Source organism: Babylonia areolata, chromosome 11 (genome assembly GCF_041734735.1).
Source record: "Babylonia areolata isolate BAREFJ2019XMU chromosome 11, ASM4173473v1, whole genome shotgun sequence".
NCBI lineage: Eukaryota > Metazoa > Mollusca > Gastropoda > Neogastropoda > Buccinidae > Babylonia > Babylonia areolata.
Window position 1 is genome coordinate 33,730,043 of NC_134886.1, and position 17,753 is coordinate 33,747,795.

The 17,753-nt window shown below is 40.7% G+C and overlaps 1 protein-coding gene across 1 annotated transcript in view; it reads left to right on the top strand.

Annotated features, from left to right (window-relative positions):
* Positions 1 to 360: 360 nt before the first annotated feature.
* Positions 361 to 17,753, top strand: part of LOC143287374 (NAD kinase-like) — a 64,594-nt gene continuing 47,201 nt past the window's right edge. The window contains exons 1-2 of the mRNA XM_076595340.1: positions 361 to 724; positions 4,046 to 4,129. Coding sequence (XP_076451455.1) covers positions 516 to 724; positions 4,046 to 4,129 — 293 coding nt within the window. The 5' untranslated portion in view covers positions 361 to 515. The remainder of the gene's footprint in view (positions 725 to 4,045; positions 4,130 to 17,753) is intronic.

Here is a 17,753-nt window from a genome sequence, read left to right on the forward strand (position 1 = left end):
ATATATATATATATATATATATATATATATGCATTTGACTGTATGTGACAGGGACTATCAAGCCGGGGAAGTATCGACACGGGGGAGTATCGGGCTGACTTGTCAGCAAACACTCGCTGCCTGCGAATTAACTTGTTTGTCAGAAGCGTGTTTTATTTTAGTGAATGGATTCGGTGACTATTCCAGCCATTAAAACGTCAGCATATATGGTTTGTTCACTGTGTAGGCTGTGCTTTTGTTAGTTTTGCTGAGGAGGTTGTTGTAATATTCAGTGTTGTGTAACTCTTGTCTTTATTTACACCGGAAATTTAAAATGACTTACCCCCCTTGCTCGAACCACGGGGGAAGAGCAAGCAGACGAGAAAAGCTGACGAATGTTCGTTGATGATCACGACGATCAGACCACCGTTTCCCCAGTCACACTATCTTTGGAAAGTCCGGAGATAAGAAGCTGCTTCGGTACGGCTGTCACAAATATTGATTTGCCCTTCTTTGGCTGGTAGAAGGACGTGCGAATGGCGAACTCTGGGAACAATCATGCAGACAAGACCCGATCAGGTGCTCGACAAGGAAGAACCATGCACTCGTATTCTGATTCAGTCTGCGATGACGACGCCAGTGTGATTGATATCGCTGAAAACTTGGAGACTTCAGGCATTTCAGACAATAAGCCTTCTGACGACATCGACACCAAACACATTGCGAGAAAATTGAACAGGTCCAGGTATGTTGTGCTTTGTTGAAAGGTGGCGGCAGTGGCTGAATTGTCATCATGATCATCAGTATTATCTGTATCATCATCGTCGTATTCACCGTCATCATTGTCATTATTATTTATTATCTATAAAAAGCATTATCATCATCATCATCGTCATTATTATCACCTATGACTCAGACTTTCACAATGAAATGGAACAAAATCAATCATTACAGAGAAGCTGAAGAAAAAAAGAAAGAAAAAAAAAAGAAAAAAAAGAAAAAGAAAAAAGAAGATAGAAAGAAGGAAATAGGTATATAGTAATTTTCAGAACAGTTTGGGCTTTCACTTTAATTTTGTTTTGAGTCCACATGCACTTTTGCAAACACACAAACGTACACACTCACACACACATTATTATCTCTCTCTCTCTCTATGTATGTGTATATATATATATATATGCTGGCATGTGCACATTTATGTATGCATTCATGAATGCATGTACATAATCTGCAGACACACTGACACTCACACACACACACACACATATACAAACACAAACATACACACTCACACACACAGAGTGACACAGACACAAGAGACACACACATACATACATGTATGTATACATGCACATTATCTACACACACACATGCACACACATACACAAACACACCCACACACACGCGTGCACAAGCACGTGCACACACACACACACATGCACGCACACTCACTCACTAACACACACATGTATACACAGGGATAGAGTAATATATATAAATTTTAAGTGGTGGCAGATGTATGCAGTATTGCCATCTATACCTTTTTTTATGTATTTATCTTCTTTTTTTTCTCTCTGAAGGCCTGACTAAGCGCGTTGGGTTACGCTGCTGGTCAGGCATCTGCTTGGCAGATGTGGTGTAGTGTATATGGATTTGTCCGAACGCAGTGACGCCTCCTTGAGCTACTGAAACTGAAACTGAAATTGTCCATGCCTTTACAAAAAAACAACAACCCCTAAAACAACATTTTGTTTATCTCTTCATCTCCTTGTGAATGTTTTCGGTAATACACATCTATTGTTATGAAAGTACTGATCTGTGACCTTTGTGGTAAACTGGCTTTTGAAAAAAGAGAAAAGTTTTAGATAAGTTCTGTTTAGATTTGATCTGATTCTTACATTGTCAGTTTTACTGATGAAGTATCAGTACCATATTAAGCACTTGCTTCATTTCTCACTCAAAAGAGAGAGAGACTGAGCAAGAGAGTCATACAGTCAGTCTCACAAAGACTCTCTCTCTCTCTCTTGATCTCTATCTCTTGTTTTCTCTCTCTCTCTCTCTCTCTCTCTCTCTCTCTCTCTCTCACCTAAGCCTCTCTCTCTTTCTCTGTCTCAAAACGAAATGAAAATGAAATGATATTTATTCAGAAGACATTTAGCCCGTTCTGAAGGGATCAGAACAAGTAAGTTACAATCGTAATCGTAACCAAAGAAACATCTCATCAAACAATACATAATTAGAAACTAACAGCAACTGCTGATAACATTCTCAGGATTCCCAATAATACTTTTTTAACCCTTCCTGTCAGGTCATTACAAGATGCATGAAAACTGAGCTTCGTCAAAATATATATCATATGTTTAAGTATTTATAACTATTAACAACTTTTATTTTTTTTATTACCATAAACCAGTTTCTCCTCTGAAGCTAAATAACCCCCTTTCTAAAAACTATAATATTGCTTTTGTTCACATCAACTCTCAACTCAAGATCTCTAGTAGCTCTATACAAACTATTCAGTTGATTTTGTAAACCAACAGCTGTTTCTGACAATAAAACAATATTATCTGCAAACAATAGGATAAATAGTTCAACAAAATCTGGAGAAAACATAACACAGTGTTTCCCATTTTTAATGATTTCTAAAGCTAAATATAGTAATCGTTAATAAAGAAAGAAAACAAAACTGGGCTGCATACATATCCTTGCTTTATTCCTTTTACACATGTTATTAAATCTTTCAAGTCAGCTCCATTTCTTATTCCTGCTTTTACTTTATTAATGTTATACATGCTTCTTATACAACTGTACATTTTACCTTTTATTCCATTTTTATCAAGTATAACATAGGCCATAACAGGTTTCTTGATTATAGAATCAAAAGCTTTTTCGAAGTCTATTAATGTTACATATGAATCATGATTTTCTGTTATAAACTAATTGCTTTTGAACTGCAGTGAAAAGAGTGAAGATGTGGTCTATAGTTGAATAACCTTCTTTGAAACCAGCTTGGTATTCCCCAGTGATATTATTTTCATCAACCCATTTTTGAAGTGTAGAATTAATAATTGAACTATATACTTTGCTACAAACATTACTCAAATTTGTACCCCTATAATTGTTTGGATCATCGATATCTCCTTTTTATGCAAAGTACAAATCACAGATTCAGTCCATTGTTAAGGATATACACCACGATCAAACAATACATTAAATAACTTTACTAAAGACATAACACCATTTTCACCAGAATACTTCAAAAGTTCACCTATCACACGATCTGGCCCTGCAGCCTTTTAATGTTTTAATTTTCTTAACACACTCATAACTTCTTCTTTTGTAATGGGCTGGTTAAACCATATCTCATTATAATCTTCAACATGAGTATCTCATTCTCCTGTGACTCAGTATTATCACTCCCTTGCTCAATAATATTTTTAGAATGCTCACACCATACTTCAGTTGCAATGTTATTGTACATTCCACCTTTTACACACACACACACAAAGTACATTTTCCCAGGGGTGTTGGGGTGGGGAAGAAGAAAGGGTTAGTGAGGAATATGCTTGTGTGTGTGTGTGTGTGTGTGTGTGTGTGTGTGTGGGTGGGTGAGAGAGAGAGAGAGAGAGAGAGAGAGAGAGAGAGAGAGAGAGAGAGAGAGAGAGAGTATATTTGTCCTGTTGTAAACCTTGCTCCTATTTTCATTTTCTTCCTTCCTAAATCTAATCCTGTATTTTCATTCTTTTGTTGTACATCTTTTTCCATCCCAATATCCTTTTTTTCCATTTTTTATTTTGTCTTTAATTCTGTCTATCTTCCTAGCCCCCTTCATTCTCTCCTGTTCTTTCTTCCGTCTGTCTTGAAGTTTTGTGTATCTTTTTTTTTTCTTCATCTTTGTGTTGTTATTTTCTTCATTTGTGTTTCTTTTAGTGTGCCCTTATTTTGTCAGTCTTATGCATTCTGTCCATCCACCTTTTCCTATATGTTTTCCTCTATTTATTCTTTAATTCGTTTCTTCTGGAAAATGATGCTAATTTCCTTATAGTAGTGAACGTGTTGGTTCCAGGAAAACCAGGTCACTGTATGGAGTCAGTCCACACTGCAAGTTTGGACCAAAGGGATTTCTGCTGGACTGCACAAGTGCCTTTCTGTAAGTACTTATCTTATTTTGGTGTGTGTGTGTGTGTGTGTGTGTGTGTGTAGTCTTGTTGTTGTTGATATCTGTGTTGTGTGCCTGTGTGTAAAATGTATATGTACTGGTGTGTGTGTGTGTGTGTGTGTGTGTGTGTGTGTGGGTGGGTGTTACATAATGCTTTGCACATTTTGTTTTGTTTTTTTGTGCTGAATTGGTAGTATGTCCTTTTTAATGAAAACCCTTTTCTTTTTCCCTGTATCTGCAATTGTTTGAGAAGTCTTCCACCATTTGAAATCACATCATTGATCTTATATGAGAGAGAGAGAGAGAGAAACTAAACCCCCTGGAAACTAAGATACGCCTCTGTATTATGTGCTGATGTTAGTCACTTTAATATGATCTGTATATTGGATAGGTTTTGTTTTAGAAACACTTTCCTTTTTTTTTTTCCTGCATCACTCACATCTGTTGCCCAGGGCAATTTGCACACAAGTGAAATGTTCGCAGCTTGTTTAATTTCCTCGCATAGAAGTATGTGTATGCATGTATGTGTACATATATATACATTGCTGAAAACACAGCATACCACAAACTGGAGGAAAGAGAAAGGGAAATGCCTCATGTGTAAGTATTGTACAGTACTGAACTTTTATTTAATAGCCACAAATGGAGAATGTGTGAGATCAGTCCACTTACTGGCTTTTGCATGCCAACAGAACGTGTAGCTGCCATGCACTTGCCTTTCATATGATAAAGGAATGTGCAGTTACAGTGCTATGAAGTTTTAAGTGAAACATTAAAAACCGCTACAACAGCTTGGGTGATGTAATTCAAATTAAGATTAAAATTTAAAATAACAATCCCAGAGTTAGCATCAAGCTCTATCCTTCAAGGTCCATTGCTCATGCAAGAAACAAATTCATGGTCTGTTGGAGCATTTAGAAAAATAGAAATAAAGGCCTCATTAAGGACCTTTCTTTTATCCCATAAAAATGGAATGCTGCTGGTTGAAATGGCAGACTTCATTAAAAAAAAAAAAAAAAAATCTCCTGATTAATACAGATTCTCTAGTTTACATGTCAAATTAGCTTGGCCATAACGCTATAGTTTTAAAATGTATGTCACGTTACCGAGATGAGAGAAGAAGTTAAAATACACTTGAGAAAAGAAACTGAGAAACGAATCTTCTCACAGTCTGTTCCGTCTATTTACAGCAAATTGAACAACGTGTGAAGGTGCAATGAAAGACGAGACAAAATCTGAGCTGAGATAAAGTATTCAGCAGAGTGATTCCGCAAGGCTTACTTTCCCCAACCCCTCCCCCCCCCCCCCCCCCTTAAGGGAGCTTACAGATACTGTTCGTTTGCAACCAAAGCAAACGGTGGCCCTTCCTTTTGCCACTTATGGATTTGTTCGGCGTTAATGCCTCATTCATCACCCTATATATTGAACCCGACCTAGAAAAAAAGAAAAAGAAAAAAAAGAAAAAAGAGTTTGCCAGGAATGAACTAGGTTGCTGTTGCCGGACTCTGCACAGGTTGTTTTCATCAAGTTTCCAACTTGAAGAGCAGCTTTTTTAATTTTTGCGGATCTTTTATGTTTTAACAGTAATTATACGTTTACCGTGTTGCACGCGAGGCCGCCACCAGAGATCTCAATTGTTGGATATCGTGTGCTTTAAAGTGTCGAGTACCAGTTTCATTGACTCTCTCTCTCTCTCTCTCTCTCTCTTGCTTGTTTGACATCTTCTCACCACTTTTCATGGTGACACGGACAGTACAACAGAAGGCACTCTGTGTGTGTAAGACTGTGAGAGAGAGAGAGAGAGAGAGAGAGAGAAGGGGGAGGGGAGAGAAACATCGTGACCGTACTGGGGCCAGAACGCGGTGTTTTTGTTTTCTTTTGATCTTCAACAGACACTGACAGTCTTCATTGGGCGTCACTTGTTGAATGGATCACACTAATAACAGCCGACAGCTGTTTCAGACGCATTTTCAAAAGGTTCCTCGATCGCTAGGTCAAGGACAGCTACCAACCGTTACGAAGCATTGAAATATTTGACAGAACCACATGTCGGCTAGCGTACTTTTCTCTTTAAATCACACACACACACAACAAAAACAAAACAAAACAAACAACAACAACAAACAAACAAAACAAACAACTAGACAACCCCCCCCCCCCACACACACACACCCCACCCTCCCCGCAAAAAACGCGGAAGAGTCGGCGGGGTCCTGGGACATTGATTTTACAGATAAGAAGATAATTTAAGTCTACTTCAAACGCTGGTACGTACGACCATCTTTTTCTTGTTATTTGTCGAGTAGTTATGTGAGAAGAACACTTCGTGACCAAGACAACATACATGGTGTGTGTGTGTGTGTGTGTGTGTGTGTGTGTTTGCGCGCACGCGTGCGTGTGTGTTTGTGTTTTAGCTCGACTGCTACAGAACGAGGCATGGTGTGGTCATGAATGCAGGTAGAAGCGATATTGGCCGCGGGAGGAGCGGTGTGGGACCGATAAGAACACTAAGGAAACAGTACAGAAGTTCTGAACACATAAACAGAACGACACACAATCAGCCCGTGTCCAACACGAACGTTCCCTTTTAGGGTGTTGGCAGTGTATGACACTGATATATATATATATATATATATATATATATATATATGCCTTCACAGGCCGCTATGCAGTCAGGCAGGAAGTAAATTGCTCAGGTTGGTATCAGCTAGCCAGTCGGCTGTGATGCCTATACATGGGCAATAACAAAAGCAGTGTCCTTGGCCTGTATGGGATTAAGTTGCTAGCAGCTTGGAGCAGGAAGAAAACTGGCAAGTGAAGGGAGAGGGTGAAGGTTGGGGGTGGGCGGGTGGCAAGGTAATGGCAATATCTTGCAAGTCTTAATTTGATCATCAGTGTTGTTCAAGGTGGGGGAGGTGTGAGAGGGTGAGAATATGGCGACGTATTAGCCAAGTCGTGTAAGTCTGTTTGGTCACGTTGTTCAAGGAGAGATTTCGAAAGTAGATCACATGTGGACTGGTGTGTGGGTCAGAAGATGTGTTTACCACGTTGTATCATGATCGCGAGGCCTGGGGACACTGATCACAGGCACTGAACGTATGTATGACAGTCAGTCGGATAGGCCTATATCCTTCACATACACTGAACACACACACACACACACACACACACACACACACACACACACACACACATATATATATATATATATGAAAAAACAAAAACCAACCAACCAACCAACCAACCAAACAAAAAAACAAAAACCAACCAACCAAACAAACAACAACAACAAAAAAAAACAACCCAACCAAACAAAAACAAACAAACAAACAAACAACAACAAAACAAAAACAAAAAACAAAAAAAAAACCGACAAAAACAACACCAGTCGTTTCCGACTGTGACCATAAGAACAACAGAGGCTGCTGCTGTCCCGACTATCTGGTCTAAAATTTGATTATATTGGAGAGTGCATCTTTACCCAAGGTGCACCCCCTCTCTCGGCCACCAGCACTCACCCCTCCTACCGCCTATATTATCCACATTCACACCGTGCACGAAGTTACAACGCCTGATTTCAGCCGCCGAATAATCCCAGCCATGAATAGAAAACAGTAACATCGTCATCAGTAGATTGACGTGGTTTGCTGTTTGTCAGCGGTATTTTTATGGCCTGTGGAAGCTCGAAAAGGCTTCTGCAACAGCTACAGATGTATATGGGCAGACTCCTCAGTTCAGTGGTGGAACTGAACTTCCCATCTCTTTGGCTTTTTACTGGTCGTTTGCATATTATATAGCAGATACGCGAGACAAAAGCTTACAGTTGGGCCAACAGCAAAGTGAGAGTCTTTTTGTTCAGTGGTTCTCCACTGGCTCTTAAGTGCTGCAGCTTTGGGGGCTAGCTGGCGTTTGGGGACCATCCTAACGCCGACTGCCCAAAAGCCTTCTTGACCAAGCGAGTGGGGATATAACTTGAGCAAAACGCTCTCCACTGAAATCAAATTCGAGCCCAGATAGTCGGGACAGCAACTGCCTTCTCTGCTGTTCTGACTACCATATCCGACACACATATGCAAAGTAAAGGTACTTGAGTCAATGATTAGAGGAGGGGAGCGTTGGATGCACGGGGGAAAGTAGGAGGGAGGGGGCAAAATGGAGGGGGAGAGAGGGTGTGTGTGTGTGTGTGTGTTGAGGGTGAGAATGCAGAAAGGAGGGGGGGGGAGACGTGGGGGTAAGGGAATGGGGGAATGGGGGCATTCTGTTGATGACTAAACGTGCTCAGTATGTCATTTCGTGATTTTCTTTTGACGAATGTTTTTTTAATTTTTTTTTATGTCAGGCCACAAGGAGAGAGAGAGAGAGAGAGAGAGAGAGAGATGGGGTCACCTGTAAAGTGTGCATCGCATGTGTTCCACATTCTGTGTTGGCGATCGTTTTATGTTTTTATGAATGTGATTCATGTATCAGGCCCCAAGTCATTCTCACTCTCTGTCTGTCTGTCTGCCTGTGTCTGTCTGCCTGTGTGTGTGTGTGTGTGTGTGTGTGTGTGTGTGTGTGTGTGTGAATATTCTTTGTCAGTCAGCGAGGGCCTCAGTGTGACGGCGGTGTTGTTGCTGCGGTTGCATACTTTCTCTCTTTCTTTCTCCCCCTCCTGCTCCCTCTTCTGCCTCCTCTTACTCCATCTCCTCATGTTCCTTCGTCTTCAGAAAGTCATGGTCATATGTTATATTCGTTATATTCATTTCTTTTTTCTTTTTTTTTTCCCCTTTCTTTCTTTCTATTCTTTTCGTCTGTAAAACAGTTTTTTTTTTTTTTTTTTTTTTTTTGCGGGATGGGATTTCGAGATGTGAATCAATGTGGCGTGGAGCATTATATCGTGTACGAGTACATGGAAAAGTTCAAAGACCCTTTCTATACCTATAGGGTTCCCAGCTTGCACTAATTTCACAGACCTTGGAACGTAAAGCAAATTCATGCTGGAAAGGTCGTTCATGTAACTCAGCCCTGGGGTGTAAAGCAGAGCTGAACGGTACTGAAAATAGTCTGTTTGGTTGTTGGTCAGGCAGACTGGTGGCACAGATCACACACACACACACACGCATACACACACGTACACACACAAGCAACACTGGCTTCCACACACACACACACACACACACACACACACACACATACACACACACACACAAGCAACATGGGCTTCCCCTTTCCCAGGTCATGTGTGCTCTATCGGGTCATATCAGGTTACTTCAGGTCACTGTTGAAGCCGCAAGGAAGTGGTGGAGGGGGTTAGGAAATGGAGGCGAAGGGGACAGGTGGGGGAAGGTGTGATAAGGGTCAGAGGTTGGGGTGGTAAGGGGTCGGAAGCACTTACCTGTAGTACATCTCAGTGGCCGGAAGGTGCATGGCAGGTGGGAGAGGAGGCTGGCCGCTGTGAGATGTGAATGTTCACAAGGCGTTCCATTTATTTGCTTTTTCATTTATTATCTTAATTGTCTTTTTTATTGAAAATATATATATATATATATGTGTGTGTGTTCATTTATTTATTTTATTTTATTGTTATTTCTCCCCCCCCCTTGCATTTTATTTTATTTCAATATGTGTCTGCTTACTTTAAAAAAATGTTATCCGTTTATGTATTTATTTGTTTATTTATTTATTATTCATTAATTTAATGATGTATCCATTGTTTATGCACCTTTTTTTTCTTTTTCCTCAAGGCCTGACAAAACGCGTTGGGTTACTTTGCTTTGCAGATGTGGTGTTGCGTATATATAGATTAAAATTTTGTCCGAACGCAGTGACGCCTCCTTGAGTAACTGAACTGAAGGCCGTCGGTCCTCAGATGTATCAGGTTTCCAGGTGGATACCACCTGTGCAGAACACCGAGATGTATACCGTGGGTCAGTGATCTTGCAGGGTGGAAATCCGGCCTTGATAGCTTTCCATGCACTTTAAAAAAAATTTTTTTTTTTTTTTTAACTCATACCATGATTATTTCCCCTTTGGACCAGGTACGAGTATTCTCGTACCAATACACTGTTCTGATTCCGTTTATTCTTGCTCGGTCATGTGGGCATTCAAGGGAACGAAATAGCAGATAATCTGGCTAAGAGTGCTGTTAGAGAGAAACAATGTAAGTTTTATATTCCTTTTACTGATTTTAAACCCAAAGTTCATCGGTATACTAAAGATCTCTGGCAGAAAGAATGGAATGAACAAATAGATAACAAATTATTTAAAATACGACCAAATCTTCAAGAGACTCTGCCTATGGCTGTGGTGAATCGAAAAGAAATGACAGTGCTGTGCCGACTTCATACAGGTCATACATACATCACACATTTCTACCTCCTGAAAGGAGAAGAGGCTCCTTGGTGTTTTCCGTGTGATGAACCACTCACTGTGCAACATATTGTGATTGATTGTTGGGACTTTTATGACACACGACGGGGTTTTTTTTTACAGCAGATTCATTGAGAACGTTGTTCCGTGATGTCCCTCCGTGGACAATATTGCAATATTTAAAAGAAATAAATATTTTTAATAGTATTTAATATAGTATATGCTTAGTACAAAAGTTGTGAAATTTTTATCATGGAGTGATCACAGTGCAGTAGAAAGCTGAAAACATTGGGGTGGCCCATCTGCGGTGATCAGACTTTGAATGGTGGATAGCCCTGATATGGCCTTCATGGTCGGCTGGGCTCTAAGCAATATTTTTAATTTAATTTAATTCTTGCTCGGTACAGTTGGCGTTCTAAACTGAGTCGTTTACAAATTCCGAAAGCGTGAAAGCGAAGGTTTGCTCAACTGATTAAATCAACAATTCTCCATCGATTTTCGCTGTTTTTGGTGAACCCCCTTAATTTTTACTGCAGTAGTCTCATGTAGCGCTGGTCCATTGGAGTTGAACAGAGTTTCAGTTTCAGTTTCTCAAGGAGGCGTCACTGCGTTCGGACAAATCCATATACGCTACACCACATCTACTAGGCAGATGCCTGACAGCAGCATAACCCAACGCGCTTCTCAGGCATGTAGTGCATGCTTATATATTTGTGTACCTGTCAGAGTTGATTTCTTTTTGACATAATTTTGCCAGAGAACAACACTCTCGTTGCCATGTTTTTTTGTTGTTTTTTTTCCAGTGCCCCAAGTGCGTGCTATACACTGGACCTCATCCGAAAGACTATAGACACTTAGTTTGCTTTTGCAGTCGATCTTGGGAGAAAGGGCAAGGGCGGGATTTGAATCCTCACCCTCACAGACTCTATGTATTGGCATGTGAGCGTCTTTACCAATCTGCCACCTTCCTCAAGTGAGCAGGCATGTAGCTGTGGGGTAGAACATGTTAGGTTGGCATTGATGGCGGCTTACTGAGAGAATAGTTGAACATTGAAGTAGATATGAATGACCCGCTGGCAAAAACAAAAACAACAACAACAAAAACAAAGAAAGAAACAAAAAAAAATGTTCAGGGCTTGGGTTTGTTCCACGGGGTCACTCCAAGAGAATAGTTATGTGCCCCCCAAAAATATGCCCCACAGACGTCTCCTTCCAATCAGTTAACAATAACAGCAGAATCATGACGTTTAAGGTTACGTCTCTTGGTATACCTGACCGATAGCGTTTTGACCTACTCCGCGGGTCAGTGGCTGGCCGTGGACAAAGGGTATGACCGTCAGTGGTCGGACAGTTACGTCTCGTGGGCATGTAGTACCTGTAGCAGCCAAAGGGCAGAGTGGTAGTGTTGTAATTGTTACGTCGATTGCCCAGTTCCTCTGTGTCACTGTGTTACACTTCCAGTTTGTTTTTCTGTCTCACTATCAGTCTGTCTGTCTGTCTCTGTCTCTCTCTCTCACTCTCTCTCTGTCTGTCTGTGTATATCTCTCTCTGTCTCTGTCTATTTGCAGCGGTCTGTATGTCTGTCTGTGTCTGTCTCTCGTTGATTTGTGTCTGGATAACTTGCGTATCTCGTTCCCAGTGAAAGAGCGGAGCGGTAATCAATGTTTGTTTGGTTGGTCACTGTGTGTGTGTGTGTGTGTGTGTGTGTGTGTGTGTGTGTGTGTGTGTGTGTGTGTGTGTGTGTGTTGTTTTGTAGTTTTGGTTGTGGTTGTTGTTGTCTGTGTTGTGTGTCTGTGTGTTAATGAGTGTTTAACTGTGCATGTGAGAGGAAAGGGAGAAAGAGAGAGAGAGAGAGAGAGAGAGAGAGAGAGAGAGATGTATGCAACTCATACACGTAGACATGTACAAAAACAAAACAAAAGCATAATTATTGCACACACTTGCACCGACGCACACACATGATAGTATTGACACACAAAACGCTCCCACAAAACCAATTCCCTTTGACAGACTGAAACACTCACACACTCATGTGATATACACCTAGCATTTGAAGAAAAAAAAATGTAGCAAAAGAAAATTGGTCTGCAAATAGATAAAAGCTTTCTGTTGGGATACAAACTCCGCGGTCTTAGTAAACAGGCGAAGGTCACAATGGTTCAGCATACACAGAGGATGTAGACAAGGGGATCCAATCTCTCGGTATTTGTTAATTGTAAACGTTGAAATAACGACTATTGACATGAGAAGAACAACGTACAAAAAAGGAATGAAAAGCAACATCGTTGAACTGTTGATTTCTCTCAGCTTGTTGGCGATGTGCGGTTAATTAACTCACTCAGTACGGCCAGTCCTCTCTTCTCCTCTACACATACCCTTCAGATGTCCAGTGGGTGTCTGAATGACCCAACCTTTAGCTTCCGTCGTCAGAATTGTATTCTTTGTCAACATTCACCCCTTCAGTATAAGAGCCTTCCGCTTGCAATATTTTGATGATGGTAATTGGCGTGAAATGCTGTTGACGTCGTCTCTTTCGCCGTTCGTATGGAGAGAGTTAATACTGGCTATAAGGTATAATTCATTTCAAAACCCAGCAGTTCATGATAAACCAGTCTGGCTTTGCCCCACGATCAAAGACTAAAAATTTTTCGAAAAAAAATGTCAACTACAGCTTGAGCACCTGTCAAAGAGTGGCCACCCCCCCCAAAAAAAAAAAAAACAAAAACAAAAAAACGAGCACTGGAATGAAGAGCTTTGTCGCTGCTCGGGAAGTGAAAAAGAAAGAAAGAACAAAAGTATAGGTTGTAACAACGCGAAAAGCAGCACGGATTTTCCTATCATGTACCCAATAATTATAGTATATTGGGCCAGGTTACTGTTAGTTCACTTTTGGTTCACTCAACCCCTGGAGGGAGTGGGGGAAGAAAGAAAGGGGGAGAAGGGGTTTTAAGAGTCAGAGGTCAACACACACACACACACACACACACACACACACACACTAATATCACTTCAAGTGGAAAGACGTTAAACTGAAGACAACAACAACAACAACAACAACAACAACACACACACACACACACACACACACACACACACACACACACACACACACACACACACACACACACGTTCTTGTCTGTAAATAACAAAACTTTCTCCCCGAAACTCGAAAAATAAAAGAAAGAAAGAAAGAAAGAAAGAAAATGACATTATCGACATAAGACAACATTAACAAGATGCATTCCCTGAGAATTACAATTCCCACTTAGTATAGAACTTATACAGCGCTATTCTGGACCTAAATGCGGTTTTAGCGACCTCACTCTTAAGGTCAGTTTTTTGATATTTTTTTAAACTAAATTTTTGTTTTACTTCTGTTGCTGTGGTCCTTGGCCTTTCTTTTTCATAAATCAAAGCTCGCCCACCAGTAAGGTCCCGTTGTTCGTGGCCAAACCAATAATTAAAAAAAACCTGCCCCCCTCCCTCCCAACCTCCCACATCCCCAACCGATCGCCACCTTCCCCTACCCCCCCCCGGGTTTCAAAACAGATTTGAACTGTCTGAGACATCTTTTTGTTTGTTTGTATATCAATATTTAGTCACCACAAGGCTCCGTCACAGTTCCATTCACATAGCAATAACCTGTATTATGTAACAACTGAGTGTATCATGATTTGAGAGTGGTGTCTGTGCTGTAGACCCGTCTGTGGGAAAACAAAACAAAACAACTGAATGGGTTGAATATGGTGATTTGGAAGACTTCGTGTACGTGAAAACTGCACGAAGTTCCGATATTTTGAAAGCTCGACTCGTCTCACTTGGATAGGAGACGCTTAACAAGATCACTTGTGCATTTAAAAAAAAAATATCACTATTATTATTAATAATTTCTTTTTTTCTATTTTTCTTTCTTTTTTTCCTTAAAAGAAAAAGAAAAAAAAGAAAAGGAGTGGTAATTCACACAACTGCACAAATATTATGCTCATGGATAAATTTATTATTGTAACAGGGGTCAGGTGCACAAAATGACAACCGGAACATCCTGCTTGATAGCGCATGGGCAAACAGTGCCTAACGTCGGACTATTTTTGGCTTGTGCTAGGGTTTATGTCCATTTCACGGCTGTCAGACCCTTAGCCCTATTATTACACTGATTACATGGTGCGGGGGGGGGGGGGGAGGAGGGGGGTAGAGGATGAGGTATGTGAGTGTATGCATGCCTACTCTGTGGGAGCAACAGGATATTGGAATGTGCGGGTGTATATATATATATATATATATATATATATATATATATATATATATATCTATCTATCTATCTATATATATATATATCTATATATATATATATATATATTTGTATATATATATATATATGTGTGGGGTTGGGGGTGGGGGACATGGGCGTATGTGTGTAAGCTTGTACAAGTAAGTGTTCATCTGTGTGTGTGTGTGTGTGTGTGTGTGTGTGTGTGTGCGTGTGTGTGCCGTGGAAGCTGCGATACGTAGCCTAGAAATGAGTGTGTGGAGGAGGGGGTAGAGGAGGTGTAGGGTAATGTGTGGTGTGTGTGTGTGTGTGTGTGTGTGTTGGGGCTCACGTACGTTTATGTGTATTTGACTGTGCTTTCATATCTGTGAAACTGCATGTTTGGTGCATATCTATTATGCATGTGTGGGTGTATGTGTGAATGTGTGTCTTCATGTTTTACATTTATTTGCTTATTTATCATCATTGTTGTCTTATTTATTTATTTATTATTATTATTATTGTTACTACTACCTTTTTATATTGTATTTATTTATTTATTATTTGCTTATTTATGTACGCTTATCTATTATTTATTCACCTTTTTTTTCCTCAAGGCCCGACTAAGCGCGTTGGGTTACGCTGCTGGTCAAGCATCTGCTTGGCAGATGTGGTGTAGCGTATATGGATTTGTCCGAACGCAGTGACGCCTCATTGAGCTACTGAAACTGAAACTGAAACTTACACTGACTGATTTAGTCGTGTTGATGTGTGTGTGTGCGTGGGTGGGACGTGGGGGGGGGGGGGGGGGACACTGTATTTAAGGGATTACTGACTGGGCGCGGCACTTCCAAAATAGTTCCTGGTTTTGTGAAGCAATGCGAACATAATTAGAGAGTACCTGGGAGGCATTCAACTCTTTTCTGTTTTCCAGTGTATACTCACCAATGTCATATCTGGGCGAAAAAAGAAAAGTCAAGGCACGTTCCGTAAGCTCAAGATACAAACGTCTTGTCACAATATCTGAAATTTGATATTTTACAGAGAAGAAAGATGACCGGAAGGGTAACAGGGAGGGGAGACAGTATACGAGAGTGGTAGACTAAAAACACATTATACCAAAATGGCAAATTTGTTCTAAATTATTATGTTAGATTTACTCAAAGACATGCTAGTGTGTGCTCTGGTATGATTGGTTTACTTTCATATTTCACAGCTTTACTTTGAATATACAATACTATTCACGAGAATGTTGATAATGAGAACGCGAGCCTTATCAAAGCACACGTTAATATCCGTTAGGATGTGTCGTGTCGTGTCAGGTTGTGTCGGGTGTGTTGTGCTGTGTTGCATATCAAACGTGTGATGACTAGGGCCTATATAACTGTAAGAGATTGTTTGTTTGTTTTTCTTTTATTGCAGTGCAGATTCCTGGCGAAAATCAGTTTGGTTGAAATATCGGAAAAATGAAATGACCCAACGTTTATGCGAGAATTTGGGCATACATGGTAAATGATTTTGCATGTTCCATGCTTGATTTACCGTGGTGGCACAACGCTTTGATTAGCATTGCTGTCTTTGGCATCTGGTCTTGAATGTTTGATGGTACCGTCGCCGGAGGTTGGGAGTGGTTAAAAATCCAGGTCCATGCCAGTTAAACTGAAACAGAGATCCTTTGTCCTCATGCTGCACTGTACATCTAGGCCATGGGTCTCTGTCTGTCTGTCTGTCTGTCTGTCAGTCTTTCTGTGTCTCTTTCAGTGTGCCCCTCTATCTGTCTGTTTCGCTGTCTCTCAGTATGTCTGATTGGCTGTCTCTCTCTCGCTGTCTGTCTGCGTCTTTCTGAAGGCTGAAGGTCTTTAGAATCCTGATTCCTTTCCTCCCCTTCCCCGTTTCTCTCTCTGTCCCTGTCTGTCTGTCTCTCTCTGTCTCTCTGTCTGTCTGTCTGTGTCTGTCTGTCTGTGTCTGTCTGTCTGTCTGTCTCTGTTCCTCCCGGGACGGGACATGCAGCTTGCAGGGCAGGAGACGGATGTTCTGAGTTCTGTCTCTCTTTTTGTGTTGTGGAATGGGAATCGGGTGCTAAGAGGAAAATGGGTGTTTTCAAGTCTACAAGAATTTGTCTTTGATGAATGCCATTGCCCAAACGCATGAAAAGAAGACACCACCACCACCATGAACGACGTCAGTGAACCGTATATAGACACCTAGGGATCATAACCGCACCATAAATAGCATGCATTATTACGACAAAATCACTCACACACACACACACACACACACACACACACACACTGACTGTTCATTGCTTAAGATATTATATTTTATATTAAACTCCAGCCCAGTTGGTATCCTCCTTTGATGTATTTGATTAATGTCGTTATCTGTATTTACGTCGTTGTAAGTTAGTATTTGTTGATGTAAGTTAATACTCGTTGGTATGTATACACCTAATTTCCCTCCATATCACATCAATTATTACACACCACCATCTCTTTAAACTTTTTATTTTTTAGACTATTTTCATTTCCTCGAAAACATACATTAACACTTTCCTACACTAATATTTACAGGCATTCCCCATCTTTCACCCACTACCTCTCTTCTTTCCGTTTAATAACACTTATAGTGAATAGACGTTAAACTTAAACTGAAGATCTCTCTCTCTCTCTCTCTCTCTCTCTCTCTCTCTCACACACACACACACACACACACACTAACACACACGCGCGCGACAACCGGATTCGTTTTCAAAAGACACGCCAATGACAGACACGCATCACCTGTCGCTACCTGCCATTCGCGGTGATGTCCAAAGGCGCCGACAGGTTTGATGAATGTGTGTGAATGGGTAGTGTTACTGACACAGAATTATTGGAGTCATCGATCGTGTTGGTCACAGTCGGGCCTGATCACTGGATACTGCTTTCACTTCTATTGAAACGTATTTTCTTGCATGATATATGTAGGGTATACATACCGTGAACTACCTTGTAAGCGTCCACCTTCAATTTGTTGTGCACA